Genomic DNA, 17679 nt, shown 5'->3' on the forward strand with positions numbered 1-17679 from the left:
TAAAAAGGCAATTGTCTTTTTTTGTTTTGTTTTTTCTTTTTTTTTTCCTAATAAAACTGCAGACAAAAAAAGGATATGGAGATGCTGAGGAGCAACGCCCTGAGAAAAACTGCAAGACAATTTTGCTAGACGCAGAACATAGCCAGAAAGCAGCAGATCACTGATGTCAGATGATACAGGAACAAAATGTTTAGCTGTGCTTTACAGACAGCTGAGTAATTCTATGGTCCTAAACCCCTTTGTAGCTTTGTTTATTAAGCTGTGATGATAGTGAGTGCAATTAAATTCTGCAGTTGAAGGAATCTGTTCTGGGGCTGAGAGGAGCCTGTTCTTGCTCTCCCAAGTGTGTATTAGCTAGATGCCTTCCGGAGACTTTTGTTTCCATGAGCACGGACCCCAGCTCGGCAGCAGGATCTGCCACCGTTCACGCAAGTGGAAGGCCTGACCCCTGGTGTGAACATTCTGTGGCATCAGCTCATTTGGAGAACAAGCTGTAGGAAAAGAGAAAGAAGCTCTTGCAGTGGTTGACATGTGGTGGAGCAGGTGGAAAGAAAGTGTAGGATAGAATGAATAGCAGAACAGCAAATAGTTTAGAGAAGGGTTGGCAAAGTATTAGATTACTTTTAATGTAATAGTTTTATTTTCCCTTCTTATCTAAGATTTCTTCTGGCTGGGCAACAGGGGACAGATTGTATTAAACCAGCTCTTATCCCGCTGAAGGGAAGCAAGCAGCAGAGGTCAGCAGCGCCAGGAATTTGGATCTGGAACGGACGAACAGGCACAGCGCAGCAGGGAAAGGAGCTCTTTGTGAGATGGTTTTCGGGGAAGGCCTTTATCTGTCCCCGGGGGAAGGTCGAGGTGAGGAACTCGAAGGTGGGGGTGTGAACTGCGAAGGGGACCTCAGCAGCGACTGCAGCTCTGACACGCTGCGCGTGTTCGTTCCACAGGCACACAGCAGGGTGCCACTCTAGCTCTCCGGAGCCAGTTATGAACATGCCTGGTGACTCACACGCCACCCTGTCCCCTTCCTGGAGACCCCCTCGCCGCTTACACAGCTCCTACCTCAGCTTGGACCCCGCTCCCGGCCGCCCTCCAAACGCCCCCGGGCACCACCATCCGCCCTGGCGCGTCCCACCCCCAGCGCGCCCCTGCTCCAATCTCGCCACAGCCTGCCCCACCACCCCGGCATCCCATTGGTCTGCCTTCCGACGGGAGGCACTGTGGTCCAATCAGAGGGCACAACGCCGTGCCGCCCGCGGATGGTGCGGAGCAATGCTGCGGTGCGGTTAGAGGTGCCTTTTGGGAGGTGGTGGCGGTAGGAGGTGACCCGGGACGGGTCCGCGGCAGACACCCTCCACCGGCCCTGCTGGCCCGGGACCGGCACAGCGTCCGCTCGGCCCCTGCGCCTGCCCGGCATGGCGGGGCCGCGTGGGGGCCGGCCGGCGCGGCGCTCTGTCCGGGCAGACAGCACCGGCAGCGGCGGCGGTGGGTGCTGCTGGGCGCTGCCCACGGGGCTGCTGTGCGCCTACGGCTTCTTCTGCAGCGTGAGGCCCTCCGAGCCTTTCCTCACCCCGTACCTGCTGGGATCGCACAAAAACCTCTCCGAGACCCAGGTACTGTGGCTCCGGGCACTCCGCACCCCTGCCTGGGTGTCCGTGTTTGCGTTTTCCCGTGTAGGAGGTGGGTGCAGGGGGTGACCGCCGTCTTTTCCCCCCACCAGGTGCTCAACAAGATTTACCCGGTGTGGACTTACTCGTACCTGGTGCTGCTGTTCCCGGTGTTCCTGGCCACGGACTACTTGCGGTACAAGCCTGTGGTCCTGCTGCAGGGCCTGAGCCTCATCATCACCTGGTTCATGCTGCTGTACGCACAGGGGCTGAGGGCCATCCAGTTACTTGAGCTCTTCTACGGGATGGGGACTGCCACCGACATCGCCTATTACTCCTACATCTACAGCATCGTTGATATCAACCTGTACCAGAAGGTCACTAGCTACTGCCGGAGTGCCACCCTGGTAGGCTACACGGTGGGCTCTGTGTCCGGGCAACTCCTTGTGTCGGTGGCAGGATGGTCCCTCTTCAGCTTGAACGTTATCTCCTTAACCAGCATATCCATTGCTTTTGGCACAGCGTGGTTCCTGCCAATGCCACAGAAAAGCCTTTTCTTTCACCGTGTCTCAAGTCAGCAGCTCAGTTGGGAAATGAAGGTCATGGACTGTAAAAATGGATCGGTTGTCCAAGATCATCCCAGTGTGCAGAGGGCACCCGGCTGGGAGGATGAGACTAAAGTTCCCTTAAACGAGGAAGGTCATTCAGCAGAGAAACAGGCAAGTTGTGCCCTGAGTTTACATAAGCAGAAGATATAGTGCTGATGTGGTAGTCATGCATGCAGACATCCATATATATATGCATGCATATGTGCATATATGTACGCAGCAGCAGAGATGTAATATCCAACAGCAAAAAGTGTCCCTTTGCTTATCCTGTGTCCTTATTTATGGCACAGGAAGATTTATTCCTGGTTTCCTTTTGCTGATTGAGCATGGTAAGCTGCTCCTTAGTTTTTCTGAAGTTTGTTCTGTCTTAAAGCTGTGATTGGAATTCTCTGGGCACCAAATTGCTACTCAACAGTACAAAGCAAGGGACATATCTGGGGCACTAAAAATAGTGTAATGTCCAAATTCTCTGTGTGCTTCTGTGACTTGCAGAAAAAAAGCAATTCTTTCTGCAGTCCCCTTCTGAAAACACTTGTTACTTTAACTGTTGTGCAATAACCTGTGTAGTCATTAGGTTTTGTCTTAGGGTTCTGGAAGGAAACTTGGTTGAGAAGGAAGCTGCAGTAGTCCCTGGGAGCACATAGAGGCTGACACTAATTAGCTACATACAGAATGTGGATAAAGCGTAGAGGACACCTCTGCATGATAACAGCTTAACGCAGCCTGTGAGAGCACAGAGGTAGTGCCCCGACTTGTGGCTTTTGTGGGCTGTGTAACCCCTAACAAAGTCTCTTGTATGGAAACAAGCATGCAGGTGTCCCTGTTTGGTAGCAGGATGTATTGGATCCCACAGGGTGACAGGAGAGCAGCCTCCAGTTTTGAGGCCCAGTGCATGTGGTAATTACTTGCTGGGCAGGTCTCTGCTTCCCTGCCATGCTGTTCCAGGTAATGGGTATGTATGGAGATCCTGTCACTGCAGAGGGGATTCAGGGCCCTGGGGGAGAGGTCAGCTTTGCTCCTCCATCAGGAGAAGGTTGTGCTTGTTCTGAGAACAAGCCAGGAGCTAAGTGTGGCTGTTGGTTTAATCAGCTAATGGGTAGTGCACTTAGTAACCCCAGTTAGCTGGGTCGGGGGAGGCAGCATCTGGGGGGGCTGCTTTCAGCTTCTTCCAGCTACAGCTTGGAATTAAAGGTATTAACATTCCAGGGACTTAATCCTGCCCCATCCAGCACAATCTTGTAGGAGCAAAAGTATTTTTAACTATGTTTATGCTTGTATGATGAAGGGTATTTGTTAAGAAAACTGTGCTGATAATGAGTAAGGTATATTAATATAACTGTTCCATCCCTTTTGTTTATCTTATTCCTATCTTGTGAGAGCAATAGGGGTTCCACACTAATGGGGAAAACTTTAAAACAGGAGCAAGTACACTTGCATAACTCTGAAGTTGAGTTATACAAGGTGCTAAAAGCTGAGAAGCACTGGTGTGTGATGATAGTCCTTCTTACTGATGTAACAGCAACCATATTTCACCAACAGAAATGAATGGCTGCATGAGTAATTGAACCACCACTGCCACCACTCCAACCACTGCTGGGAGGGCAATAGGCCTTCCTGGCTTACCAGGCACATGCTTGGGCTGAATGTGCCAAATCAGGTTTTGCAGTGTATGTGATGATTGCCTTCCCTGGTTTTCCTGTGCCTAAACTCAGGCTCCACGTGAAATTTTCCATTTGGGAGTTCCATTGTGAAAGTCACATTGCCACAAGCTGACCTCTTTCCACATTGCTCTATTGGGCTTTGGAGGAATGGTGTCCATCTGCAGAGCAACTGTTTTGCCATTGGCAAAGCACCAGTGGGACTGTGTGATGTTTATTAAAGATGCTTAAAAGTCAGTGATGCTTTGACAGATGGAAAAAAGGGAGTTCAGGATAGAGTTAGGCTATGGTCTTTGGGGGTTTTAGTAGAAAACTTAAAATCAGTTTTATTGCTCATGGAGAATAGTCTTTCCCAGGCACACACGATTCCCCAGAGAAGGGCTGTAGTGCCGAGAGCCCAGTGTCACTACTGCTGTCCAGAAACTGTTCTAAAACTGGATGTGCAACAGCACAGTGTGCAATAGCTCGGTCCTGTGACAGTGCTGTATGTTTCCCTGCATGGAATGCAAGTGACAGATGCTGGGTGGGCCCTGGAGACTCTGAGCAGTCTCATATGAATTAACCGCTGCTCTGACTTACACAAGAATGGTTTTGCCTGCCTGCAAAGACTCGGTTAGCATGTGTATGCAGCAAATGTCATCAGCAGCTCTGTCTCTAAAATGAATACAGGCTCATTTCCTCTGCTGCTGTCTGCACAAAGCAGTTAGGAACACGACTGTAACAGCCTGTCTGTAAAAAGCAGTTTTCATCTGTTGCAAGAATTCACCTATTTTCAAACTTTTTTCAAACCAGTTTGTGGGCCTGTCCCCTTTTATGCTCTTTCTAGAAAGACTGGGAGGGGAAAGCTTTATTTTTCTCTCATGCCATTTATCAGAGCACTTGAGTATGCAGGAGCTCCATTTGCAATAGCAGCATCTCATAGAAGTGGCATCTGTTTCTCTTCAAATCCCCAGGAACATTTTTCACCTTCTCAAAGTCTTGGTGAACATCAATGGGGGTAGAGTGTAGCAAAATGAGGTTACTTCTTTGAATATTTATAATCCCTGAATGCTAATACTAAATAAAATATACTTATTTGTGGGGAAATATACTCATCTGGCAACTTTCTTGTTCTCAGTGTTACCAAATTTGGTTGAATTTGGATCAGGACTTAAAAGTGTGAGTGTTGTTATTTTGCCTTTATGATTTGAATGACTGGCTTCTGATTCTGTCTTGTCACAGTGGATATCATGTCCTGTTCTGTGTCTCTTCCACCTGGTACCCTTCAGTTGCTCCTATGGTACTAGATACATGTGTATCTAGCAGTTACTGCTCTGTGCTTGAGAAGGCTGGAGATTGAGGGGTGCTTGGGACTGAATCCTTCCTCCCAGTGTAAAAGGGGATGGCTGCTGAGACCATGGGATGGAAAAGCATTTAATTTGTTACTCTGTAGAGGTTTGTGTCCAAGAGTAGTACTGTCAGTCACTAGTGATCAGACCACTTGAATGGGACAATTTTGTGGAGCAGTGTCAAGTATTTATAAACAAAGACTAACTTTTCTTTCCCTTTCCTTCTCCAGTCTGTGCAGGAGCGGAAAGTAGACATCATAAAGGTTCTCAAAGATCTCTGGCAGGACTTCCTGCAGTGCTACTCCTCCCAGACCATGCTTTGCTGGTCTGTGTGGTGGGCACTGTCCACCTGCGGCTACTTCCAGGTCATCAACTATGCTCAGGGCCTGTGGGAGATGGTGCTGCCTTCTTATAACACAGAGATCTACAATGGTGCTGTGGAGGCAGCCTCAACATTGCTAGGTAAGCTTCTGATGTAACTCCCCCTCTGCTGTGAGAAATGCCTTGTGTCGATCAAGGTCACCAGAGCATGGTTTGGAAGTGTCTTGTGTTTCCCCAAGTATGTAGGAGGGTCAGCCCTGGCATTTGGGGTGAGTCTTCCCTGGCTTGCACAGGTATGGTGCTCAGTGTTGAGTTAGTTGCTGTATACAGCCCTAATTGTTGTAATCCAGTACATAGATATTTAAAGGAGCCTCCCAAGTCAACCTTCATTCTGAAATATTTGGCAAAAGGCTCCGAGCATGTGGCTCACTGTATGTCCTTGGCTGTTACAGTGGCAGTGGGGTTGTGCTTGTTTTAAACACTCAGTCAAAGCAAGGGTCTGATGATTTTACTCCTTTTTTTTCCTCTGGCAGCATAGGAAAGATGTGAAGGTTTCCTGTACACACAGCATACAGTGAGCCACATTTAGTCATTTCAGCAATGTTAAGCAGAAAAGCTATTAAAATGAAAGAAGTTGCTTGACTTGAAAGGGACAAAGTAGGTCAGTCAACACAAACATTTGTTTGTTAAGTTGTTTAATATGATTCCATTACCAGAGTTAGGACAATACCTTTATAGCCGCTTTCTAAGTGCTGCTGCAGTATGTTCCTTTTCTTTGATGGAGTCATCATTCCACCACCTGCTGTGGATGCCACCTACTTGGGAGCAAAGAGAGCAAAGCATACAAACAAGGAAGGCATTCTTGGGCATTCTAAGCCCCCACTTGGAATTAAGTGGGACGCGGTGGCTATTCTACAGTTCTAAGAGCTGCTCTGCCACTCATTGTTAGTGGGTTTGAAACTCTTGGCAACTTGATTCTGAAGGCTTTGGCTCTTAAATTGTTTTTGGTGTGCTAAACTTGTGGTTTAGTAGCATGCAGTCGTACACTGATCCTCCACTGCAGCATGATGCTGTGGCTCGTATTTCTTGTTTGATTTGCCTTCCTCTACCATCCTGCCGTGGCCCAGGAAAGACAAGAATCAGTGTCAAGAGAAAGATGCCCCATTGTGTAGCCAAATGTCAGACTGGGAGATAAATAAATAAATTAAAGTAGTATTCTTCAAATCTTATTACAAACATCTTTGATATTACAGTTTTGGGGTTTTTTTAAAGGCCTGTGAAAAATGGACCTATTGATCAAATAGCTGCTACCCTCATGTAAACTAAACTCATGTAAAACTGAAGATTTTGCTTTCCTATTTTGTTTTTTTTTCCTCTAGTATCATTATTCTAAATAGTGGAATCATATTTTTGAAAGCAGATTAGCCTCTGTCCCTGAACTGCTCAAAAGACAGAACCAAAAAATCCTTCTGGCTGACACATTGCTTCAAAAAAGTGAAGTTTAGTGAAGAAATAATCACAACTAAAAGCCTGAAGTATAACGGGAAGGACCTGTTAGGGACAAGCATTTGGTGACCAGACTTCTGGGGCACTAGTGCAAATGCTCTAACTTCTGATTTCAGTTTGAATTTATTAATGAGCAGTTTATTTATTTCTCGTGTCATGCCAAGGTTGTATTTTAGCACAGAAATCTTTGCTCTGGTCCAAAGCAGACAAGTTTTCTAGTTGTTCTTTAGTAAAGTTAAGCTCTTCTTACACTTTGTCATCTTATTAGTTCCTCTTTGCACCAAACCAGGTTTCTGTTGTATTCCTTTTTTTGAAGGTGGATGACCAGAGCTGCACTCAGCTTTATTCAGTGAGGCCTCAGGCTCATAGAAGAACATACTGTTCACTCTTCTCCCTTTACTAAAAATGCTTTTCCTGGTGTATTTCAGATCTAATTTGCCATTTTCATGGTGTAGGTGTCTAATTGCAGAACATAGTTGGTCCATCTTGTCATAATTAGGTGTTAGGTATTATAACCTTGAAACGCAGGGGGAGTACAACTTCATTCAGTTGCCATGAGATCCCCAGGTGGAAACATACCTGTTTCCAAATTTCAGAATTGCTGAGACAGTAGAAAGAAGGCTCTAGACCTTTTTGCATCTTAGGGTTTTGCTGCCAGAGGAGCCAGACTTTTAAAAAGCAAAATGTTAATTAGGTAGTGTTGCAGCAGATACTGGAAAGAATAGTTTAGTGGTGGGAAATAAATTGCTTTCCCTTGGCATAGCTACCTTCTTCACCAGTCTGCAAGATTGATGTGATGGGGTTGCAGGATTGTGCATGCAATAAGGAGTCTTTGTGTGCTTGGAGGATTTCTAAGATAGCAGGCTAGATATGGTCTACAAAGAGCTTAGATGCTGCACTGTAGCACTTCTGTACAGTGGTCAAATGCTGAATACAATCCTGTTTTTCAGACATCTTCAGTAAATCTTCCTTTGTCAGTGTGATGTTTGTCTAGTTTGCTGTGTACAGCAATGTCGTTACACTCTCGTTTGCTCTTTGGCTTGTTTGCAGAACAAGGCCTACTTCAAATGGGAATTTTCTTGTAGTGTGTATCTGGGCTTCTCAGTAGGTACAACTGTGATAGTGCATGGATCACACCTTGTCTGCTCATTGGTTTGCACACTGACTGAAGCATCACAAACTTTCCGTCTTGTGATCCGTTTTCTCTCCCTGTTGTAGCTTAGACCCAGCCAATAACTCAGCACCATGCAGTCACTCACTCACCCTCCTTCCCTCCCCAGGGTGGCATGGGGAGGAAAATCAAAAGAGTGTAAAGCCTGCAGGCTGAGATAAGAATAGCTTCCCAATTGACAATGCAGCTACAGTAAGGCACAAAGGACTGAGTGAAAGTGATCTGAGTCCTGGAGCTGTTGTGCTTTGGAAGCCAGAGAGGAGACTTCAGAGGCTGTTGGCATTGACCTCTGGGTTTTTTTTGTTTTGTTTTTTTGTTTGTTTTTTTGTTTGTTTTTTCCTTTTCTGTGCCTGTAAAAGTGAATGTGAGTTTACAGCAGGATTCCAGGTAAGGGAGAGTTTAGGAAGGAGAGCCACTGAGGTGTTTCGCTCCACTTCAGTTGTGTTTGGCTATTAGGGGCTGCACAGCTCCTAATGTTACTGTAAAAGTCAGATACTCTCTGAGACTCAATTTGGAGTGGTGGCCATTGTGTAAACTGGATTTTGTGGAAAAGTGGCCTGTGAACAGCACAATTAATTATAATACTTTGTTATAACTGATGTTATTCTTGAGACCAGAAAGAAAATGCAATGAAGTAGCTTATGTGGAAATGTTCACTTTGAGAAATCATCTGGAATGCCAAAAGGATTGCAGTTTTAATCTTGCACTCCAGGACCTGTATTGTCCTGTATAGTATTGTCCTTGGAGAAAGATAGCAAAATTCACTTAAACACTGTTGCTCTTTGCGCAGCAATTTTAGTTATGCACTAAACTTTTGAAGAATGCAGAGGAGGACTTGGATTTGATGGTAGCCCCCTCAGAGAAGGGGTGTTGTGAATAATGGGGCTGAAGGTGCTGACATGAGAATGAAGCACAAGCACAGGCACAAGAGATGTTAGAGGGGCCTGAAGGATTTAGTCCTATAGCAGGGCAAACTAGGGGAAAACAAGGGGAAACTCTGATTGCACCTTTAAGACAGGCTGTGGGCAGTGATGGTCCGATCACAATAAAGACTCCCTTTACCATTGAGATTTGAGTATTTGGAAACAAGTGGTGGGTAATTATGCATCATGTTTTTGGGAGTGTTGACAGGAATATGATTATTCGTATGGCATGAGAGCAACCAATAACGGCAGGCACATTGGCAGGTATAGTAAATCTTCACATACCTACTGCTGATCCTGACTGGGACCCTAATCGGGACCAGGATAGGCAGGCTTTGAAACAATATCAGAGTTAGACTTTATTCAGTATTAAGAATGCAGTCACCAAGGCAGTGAACTGGTCTAAGCTATATGAAGTAAAGCAAGATATAAATTAATCACCCTCTGGATTCGTGGAAAGATTAAAAGAGGCAATGCGTTAATATGCTACTATTGGTCTGGACTCGAAACCCTCCCCAACAGAGCCCCTGGCTACAGCTAGGTTGGGGAATAAGATAAAATTTCTTGTAGAAACAGAAGCTACTTATTCTGTTATAAATACTTGTAAAGGGTAATTAAGCAAGCAAACAGCTTCAGTCATTGGTGCCGCAGGGTGGACAGGAACCTGGCCTTTCTTTCAACCTTTAAATTTTAAAATTGGCAAACAGATGTTGATCCATTAATTTCTTTACATGCTTGAGTGCCCCATGCTGTTATTGGATAGAGATATACTGAGTAAATTAGGTTTAAAGAAAAACAATTCAGATACATATTCCTGATGAAAAGGCTGTGGAGGCCCAAGTTTTTAAATGTTATAAAGTGTGAACCTTGTTTACCATGCTAAGAGACCCCCACCGGGAACAACAAAGGCAGTTGTCCAGGACACTGTTGGTAAGTGGTCTTTACAGAATTGCCACAGCATAATGGGCTCAGGGGTGTGTGTATATATATATACACCCACACCCCAGTATATATATATACACCTATATATATATATTGGTATTAATAGGTACGTTTTCTGGTTGGCTACAGGCTTTCCCTTGTTGCACCATGATGGCTTGTGATTGAATCAAATAATACCCTGATGTGGTGTACCAACAGGCTTGTCCTCAGATAGAGGTCTGCAGTTTATTGCAGTAGTTAGGAAGGTGAGAGAGTGTTTGGGAATCAAGTAGGATCTGCATACCCTATATAGAACTGAGGCTAATGGGAATGTGGAATGTATGAATCAGACACTCAAGTTACAATTAAGTAAAATATGTCAAGAAACTGCTTTAACTTGGTTACAAGCCCTACCAATTGCTTTGTTAAGGTTATGAATACAGCCAGGAAGGAATTATGTGAGTCCATATGAACTGATGTATGGGTGGCCTTACCAGCTGCCTTTTGGTCCTGGTGATATGTCTTTGCAGGGAAAAAACTTGTGATCATTATAGTAATAACTTATGTCTGTACCATTGTATGCATCATGATTCAGTTTTGTAGTTGCTGGTCACAATGGTGTATTAGAATCAAATATGGGTAAAGGGTGTAGAATGAGACTTACAGGATATATGTATATCCATAAGTCTCAACGGAGGGAAATGTAGGCCTAAATTGTAGGTTTAAACTAACAATAGTGTGTGTGTCTTTAAACTAACATAGCAGAATACAGCAAACTGTTCTAGCTTGCTAACACATAGCGAGAAAGGAATGTTCAGCTGACAGAGGAAGGAACATCTCAGGACTGATAACAACTAAGGAGACAGTAAATAAGACCAAGAGTGTCAGCCTTCAAGATAGCAGAGTGGTGCCCAATGTGGAGTGAAACTGTGAACAGAACAGAAGCAAGGACATATGTCCCAGTGGGTAGGAAATCAAGTAAGGGAGTTAGGAGACCAGCGTGGTTAAACAAGGAGCTGCTGGGCAAACTCATGTGGAAAAAGAGAATCTATGGATTATGGAAGGAGGGGCTGGCCACCTGGGAGGAATATACAACAGTTGTTAGAGGATGTAGGGAGGCAATTAGGACAGCTAAGGCCTCCTTGGTACTTAATCTTGCTAGTCGGGTTAAGGACAATAGAAAGGGCTTCTTCAAATACATAGCAAATAAAACTAAAACAAGAGGCAATATAGGCCCACTGCTGAACGAGGTGGGTGCCCTGGAGACAGAGAATATAAAGAAGGCAGAGGTGCTGAATGCCTTCTTTGCCTCTGTCTTTACTCCTGCAGACTCTCCCCAGGGGCCTCAGATTCCTGTAGCCCCAGAAGGAGTCAGGACAAAGGAGGAGTTTGCTTTAGTAGATGAGGATTGGGTTAGGGATCAGCTATGCAATCTGGACATCTATAAATTGATGGGTCTGGATGGAATGCACCCATGGGTGCTGAGGGAGCTGGCGGAGGTCATTGCTGGGCCACTCTCCATCATCTTTGGTAAGTCATGGGAAATGGGAGAGGTGCCTGAGGATTGGAGGATGGCAAATGTGACACCAGCCTATAAGAAGGGCAAGAAGGAGGACCTGGGTAATTATAGACTGGTCAGCCTTACCTCCGCCCCTGGAAAGGTGATGGAACAACTTATTCTTGACGCCATCTCTAGATATATCAAGGATGAGGGGGTCATTAAGAGCAACCAACATGGTTTTATGAGGGGGAAGTCATGTTTGACCAACCTTATAGCCTTCTGTGAGGAAGTGACTAGGTGGAGGGATGATGGTAGAGTGGTAGATGTGTTTTTTCTTGATTTCAGTAAGGCATTTGATACTGTCTCCCACACCATTCTCATAGATAAGCTAAGGAAGTGTGGGCTTGACGATCAGGTAGAGAGGTGGATCAAGAACTGGTTGAAAGGAAGAAGGCAGAGTTGTGATCAGTGGCACAGAATCTAGCTGGAGGTCTGTGAGTAGTGGAGTCCCTCAGGTGTCGGTGCTGGGACCAGTGCTGTTTAATATTTTCATCAACAACCTGGATGAGGGAACTGAGTGTACCCTCAGCAAGTTTGCTGATGACACTAAACTGGGAGGAGTGGCTGACACACCAGAAGGCTGTGTTGCCATTCAGCGAGACCTGGACAGGCTGGAGAGTTGGGCAGGAAGCAACTTGATGAAATTCAACAAGGGCAAGTGTAGAGTCTTGCATCTGGGGAAGAACAACCCCATGTACCAGTACAGGTTGGGGGTTGACCTGCTGGAAAGGAGTGAAGGGGAAAGGGACCTGAGGGTCCTGGTGGATAGGAGGATGACCATGAGCCAGCAATGTGCCCTTGTGGCCAAGAAGGCAAATGGCGTCCTAGGGTGCATTAGAAAGGGTGTGGTTAGTAGGGCAAGAGAGGTTCTTCTCTCCCTCTACTCTGCCTTGGTGAGGCTGCATCTGGAATATTGCATCCAGTTCTGGGCCCCTCAGTTCAAGAAGGACAGGGAATTGCTTGAAAGAGTCCAGCGCAGAGCCACAAAGATGACGAAGGGAGTGGAACATCTCCCTTATGAGGAGAGGCTGAGGGAGCTGGGTCTCTAGTTTGGAGGAGACTGAGGGGTGACCTCATCAGTGTTTACAAATATGTAAAGGGTGGGTGTCAGGATGATGGAGCTAGGCTTTTTTCAGTGATATCCAGTGATAGGACAAGGGACAATGGGTGTAAACTGGAGCATAGGAGGTTCCACGTTAACATCAGGAAGAACTTCTTTACTGTGAGAGTGACAGAGCACTGGAACAGGTTGCCCAGGGAGGTTGTGGAGTCTCCTACGTTGGAGATATTCAAGGCCCACCTGGACAAGTTCCTGTGTGATGTACTCTAGGTTACCCTGCTCTTGCGGGGGGGTTGGACTAGATGATCTTTTGAGGTCCCTTCCAACCCTTGGGATTCTGTGATTCTGTAACTGCTAACTCAGCATTAGGACCTTGCGAGCATGTGCAGGCACTGAGGTCATTCAGTAAACACATTGAGGAAGACTGTCTTCGACCACCAGAGACTCAGACCAACTCAGCAAGAAAGTGCATGCTTAATTAGTATGGAAATATTGTAATTAGTTCCTGTAGATCTCATGAATATGTAAATCATTTCATGGGAAAGATGTGAATATGCATGAGTATGCTAAATACAGAGCTGCTGCTAGCAAGTAACAGGTGTGCTCACCTTTGTGAAACTATTTGCATGTGCACCCTGCACTGCAATAAAAAACGCTGGCTTCCTAAAACTCCAAATTGAGTCTTAGAGAGGTTCTCAGACAGACTTTCAGGGTAGCACTAATACATTGTCTCCAAACTGCTCTAGTTGCAATTGCTTAACAGCTGTTTTCCTTCCCCTCACAGGAGCTGTTGCAGTTTTTGTTGTGGGTCACATAAAAATGTCTTGGGCAGTGTGGGGTGAAGTGGCACTTGCCCTGTTCTCCTTTCTTATTGCTGCTGCTGTATATATCATGGACACTGTTCGTAACATCTGGGTGTGCTATGCGTCCTATGTTGTCTTCAGAATTATCTACATGCTGCTAATCACGACAGCAACGTGAGTATCTTTTTAATGCAGATTGCTCTCAAGGTTACAGCTGGTTTGAAAGCTGGCATATTTTCTGTGTAATTAGAGTTTCACCTACCAGGAATTTGGAAAGGGAAATCTGTTGTGATTCAGGTCAGAAACTGAGGCATGGAGATTTATGGCTGGCAGTCTGCCCAAGCTTTAGAGTCTTATGATACTATGATGACTACTGCTAAATGTGAGATAGTGCTGCTTGACAGGGAAATGTTTTTCATAAATATGGCTGGGGTGAAATCTTAACAGATGAGAACAATGCTTTGCCTGTGCTAAAGTGTCAACTTTCTCTAACTGGTGAGGAGGAAAACTTCAGTGTCACTCTGGGGAGGAAAACACAGTTGTAGAACTACACATTCCAATTACAATTACAATTGCCACAAGACAGCTCAAGGACAGTACTAGGGTTGATGCTGAAACTGGTAACTGCAAAAGGAGTTCTGGTTATAAGGATGTGGGAGGCTATGGACTATACTGCAGGAGGCTAGTGCTTTCAGACTGCCACCAGCTCTCTGGGATCAGAGCACATTTTTCTTCTCTGCAAGACAAGACCCTTTAGCTACATTGGACAAGAGGGCTGCTTCAGTAAGACTGAAACCCGCAGAGCTCCCTAAGGGGTATTTTGGGTTTGGGGTTAGTTTTGGGGATTTGGGGTGGTTTTTTAAGCTTTTTCTTTCATGTATCTGTGGGTCTCCTCTAGCTTCTGTGCTAGTATGTTATGATCCTACTTAGAAAAGTACACTATAAGTACAGGGTAATTTAGCTGTGGAAAATACTGTACCAGTTTGTAACATTTCAGGTTGCATAGTCCTCTTGTCCAGAGATGTTCCTCCCATTTTTGTCTTTCCCTGCTTTTTCCCTGTCGTGTTTCCAGTCATCCCTTTCTTTTCAGGTTCCAGATCGCTACGAATCTCAGTGTGAAGCGGTATGCCCTGGTATTTGGAGTCAACACTTTCATTGCCTTAGCACTTCAGACTCTGCTCACTTTGATTGTTGTAGATGCCAGTGGGCTTGGGCTGGACATCTTCACTCAGGTATGATGGACTCTTTTAGCTTTACTGGTAGGAGGGAGGGAGGCAAACTAAACTGCAAAGCTTCTTGGTTACTGTTTTTTGGGTCAGGGGTTTCACAGAGAAATAATTACAGATTCCTGATATTTTAGAAGAGGAAGGGAGCTCATGTATTAACCTTCTTACAAATTTGTTAACTGCTTGGTTTAACTGCTCCTTTTTTATTTTCTTTCCCCTTCTCTGCAGTTCATGATTTACGCCTCTTACTTTGCGGCAATCTCACTGGTGTTCTTGGGCAGTGGCATATACAGTATTATAAGAGCTTACAGAAGACAAGAGCAGATGCAGAACAGATCTCCTGAAAGCCAGTAGAGCACCAGGTGAAGACTCTTGGTGGCTACATATGAAGATATAGGTCTGTTTTTTAATCTTTGCCTTTTCTTCCAAGGCAGTCATCTGAATGGTATTTGATCTATATTTATACTATATTAGTAGCACATTTTAGAAGGTAAATGCTTTAGGTCTTACATAAGTAAGAACAAATATTTTCTTTCTAAAATGCCTTTTGTTCTTCTGTTGCATCTATGGGATGTGCAGGAAAGAACAGTAAGTTTTCTCAAAGAGTGAAAGCCTTGGGAGGTTTTAATCTAAGGCTATGTATCTGGAGGCTGCCATTGAAAAAGCAGCTTCATGATTGTCTAGTCAACTGCTGCTGTCTGTCACTGAGGTGCTGCTGTGGGGTAGAAGTGGGGGCACACTAACAGACCTCTCTTTGGAGAGCCCCAGCCCTGGAACAAGAGCTGGCGTTGAGCCTGTACTCTGCAGTGTAGCTCTTGCTGTGGCTGTCCCATGATGCTGGGTGCTCTGTTTTGAGGACTAGTACACTTACGTTTTTGCATATGCACATTCTTCCTTGAGTTGCTTATACTGTTCCTGTCTGTCACCCCAGCTGCCAGAGCTGATCATGGTGCTTCCCAAAAAACTTAACAGTCCCAGGGTAATATGTGATGTTGGTAAATTGGCTATCAGGAGTGCTGCTTGTGTCATGAAGGCCTCTGCCCCAGGGACTATAAAGCTGGAAGGGAAGCTTAAAGGGAGTTTTAAGTAGGCAAAAAGCTAATCCAAAGCTCCCTTGACATTTTTGCCTCTGGCCTTTAGAACCACAGATTCTTGTGATTACAGGAGTCACTGCCTCACCACCCTGGAGGCTGAGCTGTTCCAATGGGATGTGGCACTGAGAAGGAAGGTGACTTGCTGGGTTTTAAGCTATTCTTTATGACACTGGAGAATTGTAACTCTGGTGACTAGACACCTTCAGTTACCTCGATGACTGCCTAAGGCTTTGAAAAATGCTGATTTCTGGGGTTTATCCCTTATTTTAAAATGCCTTTGTGCTTCTTGTGGGTCACTGTCCACTAGTTCTACCTCTTTTTTTCCACCTAAGCAGGACTATGAATGTTTGGAGTGGGCAGTTCCTTTATTTTGTCTAGTCTAAGCAATTTGCAACTTGCCTCATACTTGGTTTTTAAAACTAATTTATTTTTTCCAAATTGCTTTTTCACTGGGGACGAGTTGCACAGGGTTGTCCTGGGATTGGGCACCTGGATACTCAGGCACCATGACCAGCACAGCAACAGCTATCTCTAGTATACTGTGGAAATGGCCCGTGGAATGTCCCTGTTGCTGTTCAGGACATGGCAAGTTTAAGTGTAAAGGATAACTGGCAAAGGAGAAGATGCAATGCAGTGTGCTTCTCTCCATGCCTTCTCTCTGTGTGCTGCTTAGAGCTTTTTCCAGTCAGAGCCCAGTGAAGCAGCTTTGGTTTATTGGTTGCTTTAAATGCCATAGAGACTTAACAGCATTGGGGTTGGGAAGGTGTTTCATCACCGGCTGCGACAGGTACAGCCTTTCTTAACACTTCTGTGAGCCTCAGCCTTTACCATGCAAGATGCATGATTAATATGTTTAGAATGTGCTGCTTGGGGTCTGGGGAGCCCTTTCAGGCCTGCTGCTTATGGGAACCCACTCCCCAAAGCTTCCCCCTGTTTGCAGCCTGCCTCCTAAAGCAACCCTCTAAAGAGGGGCTTGGCTGTACTGGCATTTACACATGTTAAGCATAACTGCCTTATCCTGCAATTGAAACTTGAAACTATCCATGTATATATTCCTTTCTTTACCATTTTTTGTTTTTAAAATAAAATTTTAAATTCTAGCTGATGAGCTGTCCTGGGAAGGGGTAGTATGTGCATATCCTGTCCTTTGAGCTCCTTGGCCTGATGGCAGTTGCAGCAAGGCACAAGGAATGGGTATACAGCACTCATGTCAAGTGACTGAAAGAAGCAGCTCAATTTTAATCAAGTTTTTCATACAAAGAACAAAACTCTTTAAAGGCAACTCAAAAATTAACTAATGAATTACAGCAATAACAGTGATTTTTCTACCAAAGTAATGAAACTGGCAACTTCAATAGAGAGGCATGTTGTGCTGTGTATGTCTTCAGGCCTATTAATGTATGGAAGCCACACCTGGACGTTGTTCAGGTTCCTGTGCTGTTGCTGTGGTGATGAGATGACTGTAGAGCCTGACTGGAGCTTTACACAGTTACTGATGCCTACAAAGTACTGTAAACATGTTGACATTGTTGGTTTCTAATTGTATAGCTATTTTTATTAAATAAAATGATCCTGACATAGCCTGTGTAGCCAGTGTTTTTTTTGTGTTTTGATATCTTGCTAATGCACAGTACTGCTGCTGCAGGTTGGTCTGAGCACTGTTGTTACAAAGAGTTAAAAATAATACAGGCCAAAACATGCAAAAAGAAGCAAGTTTTCAAGAAGCTGATAGTTGCAGGCTGGTTTGTGTAGGTTTGCAGAACTCTGTGCAAGTGTCCTGCATTAAGGATCCTTAAGTGCTGAGCAGTTCAGAAATACTCCATAGTTCTAGTGCAGAGTGGTCCAGTGAGGGTAAAGATCACTCACTGATGCAGAGTGACTGTAAGCGAAAG

At 45.1% G+C, this 17679-nt stretch overlaps 1 protein-coding gene across 1 annotated transcript; it reads left to right on the forward strand.

Annotated features, from left to right (window-relative positions):
- Window positions 1-1399: 1399 nt before the first annotated feature.
- SLC19A2 (solute carrier family 19 member 2) lies at window positions 1400-17358 on the forward strand. The gene is made up of 6 exons (XM_034060070.1): window positions 1400-1613; window positions 1721-2326; window positions 5432-5663; window positions 13449-13641; window positions 14558-14699; window positions 14922-17358. Exons 1-6 carry the CDS (start codon window positions 1416-1418, stop codon window positions 15045-15047), a joined length of 1497 nt encoding a protein of 498 aa, XP_033915961.1. The 5' UTR covers window positions 1400-1415; the 3' UTR covers window positions 15048-17358.
- The last annotated feature ends 321 nt before the right edge of the window (window positions 17359-17679 follow it).

Source organism: Melopsittacus undulatus, chromosome 2 (assembly GCF_012275295.1).
Source record: "Melopsittacus undulatus isolate bMelUnd1 chromosome 2, bMelUnd1.mat.Z, whole genome shotgun sequence".
NCBI lineage: Eukaryota > Metazoa > Chordata > Aves > Psittaciformes > Psittaculidae > Melopsittacus > Melopsittacus undulatus.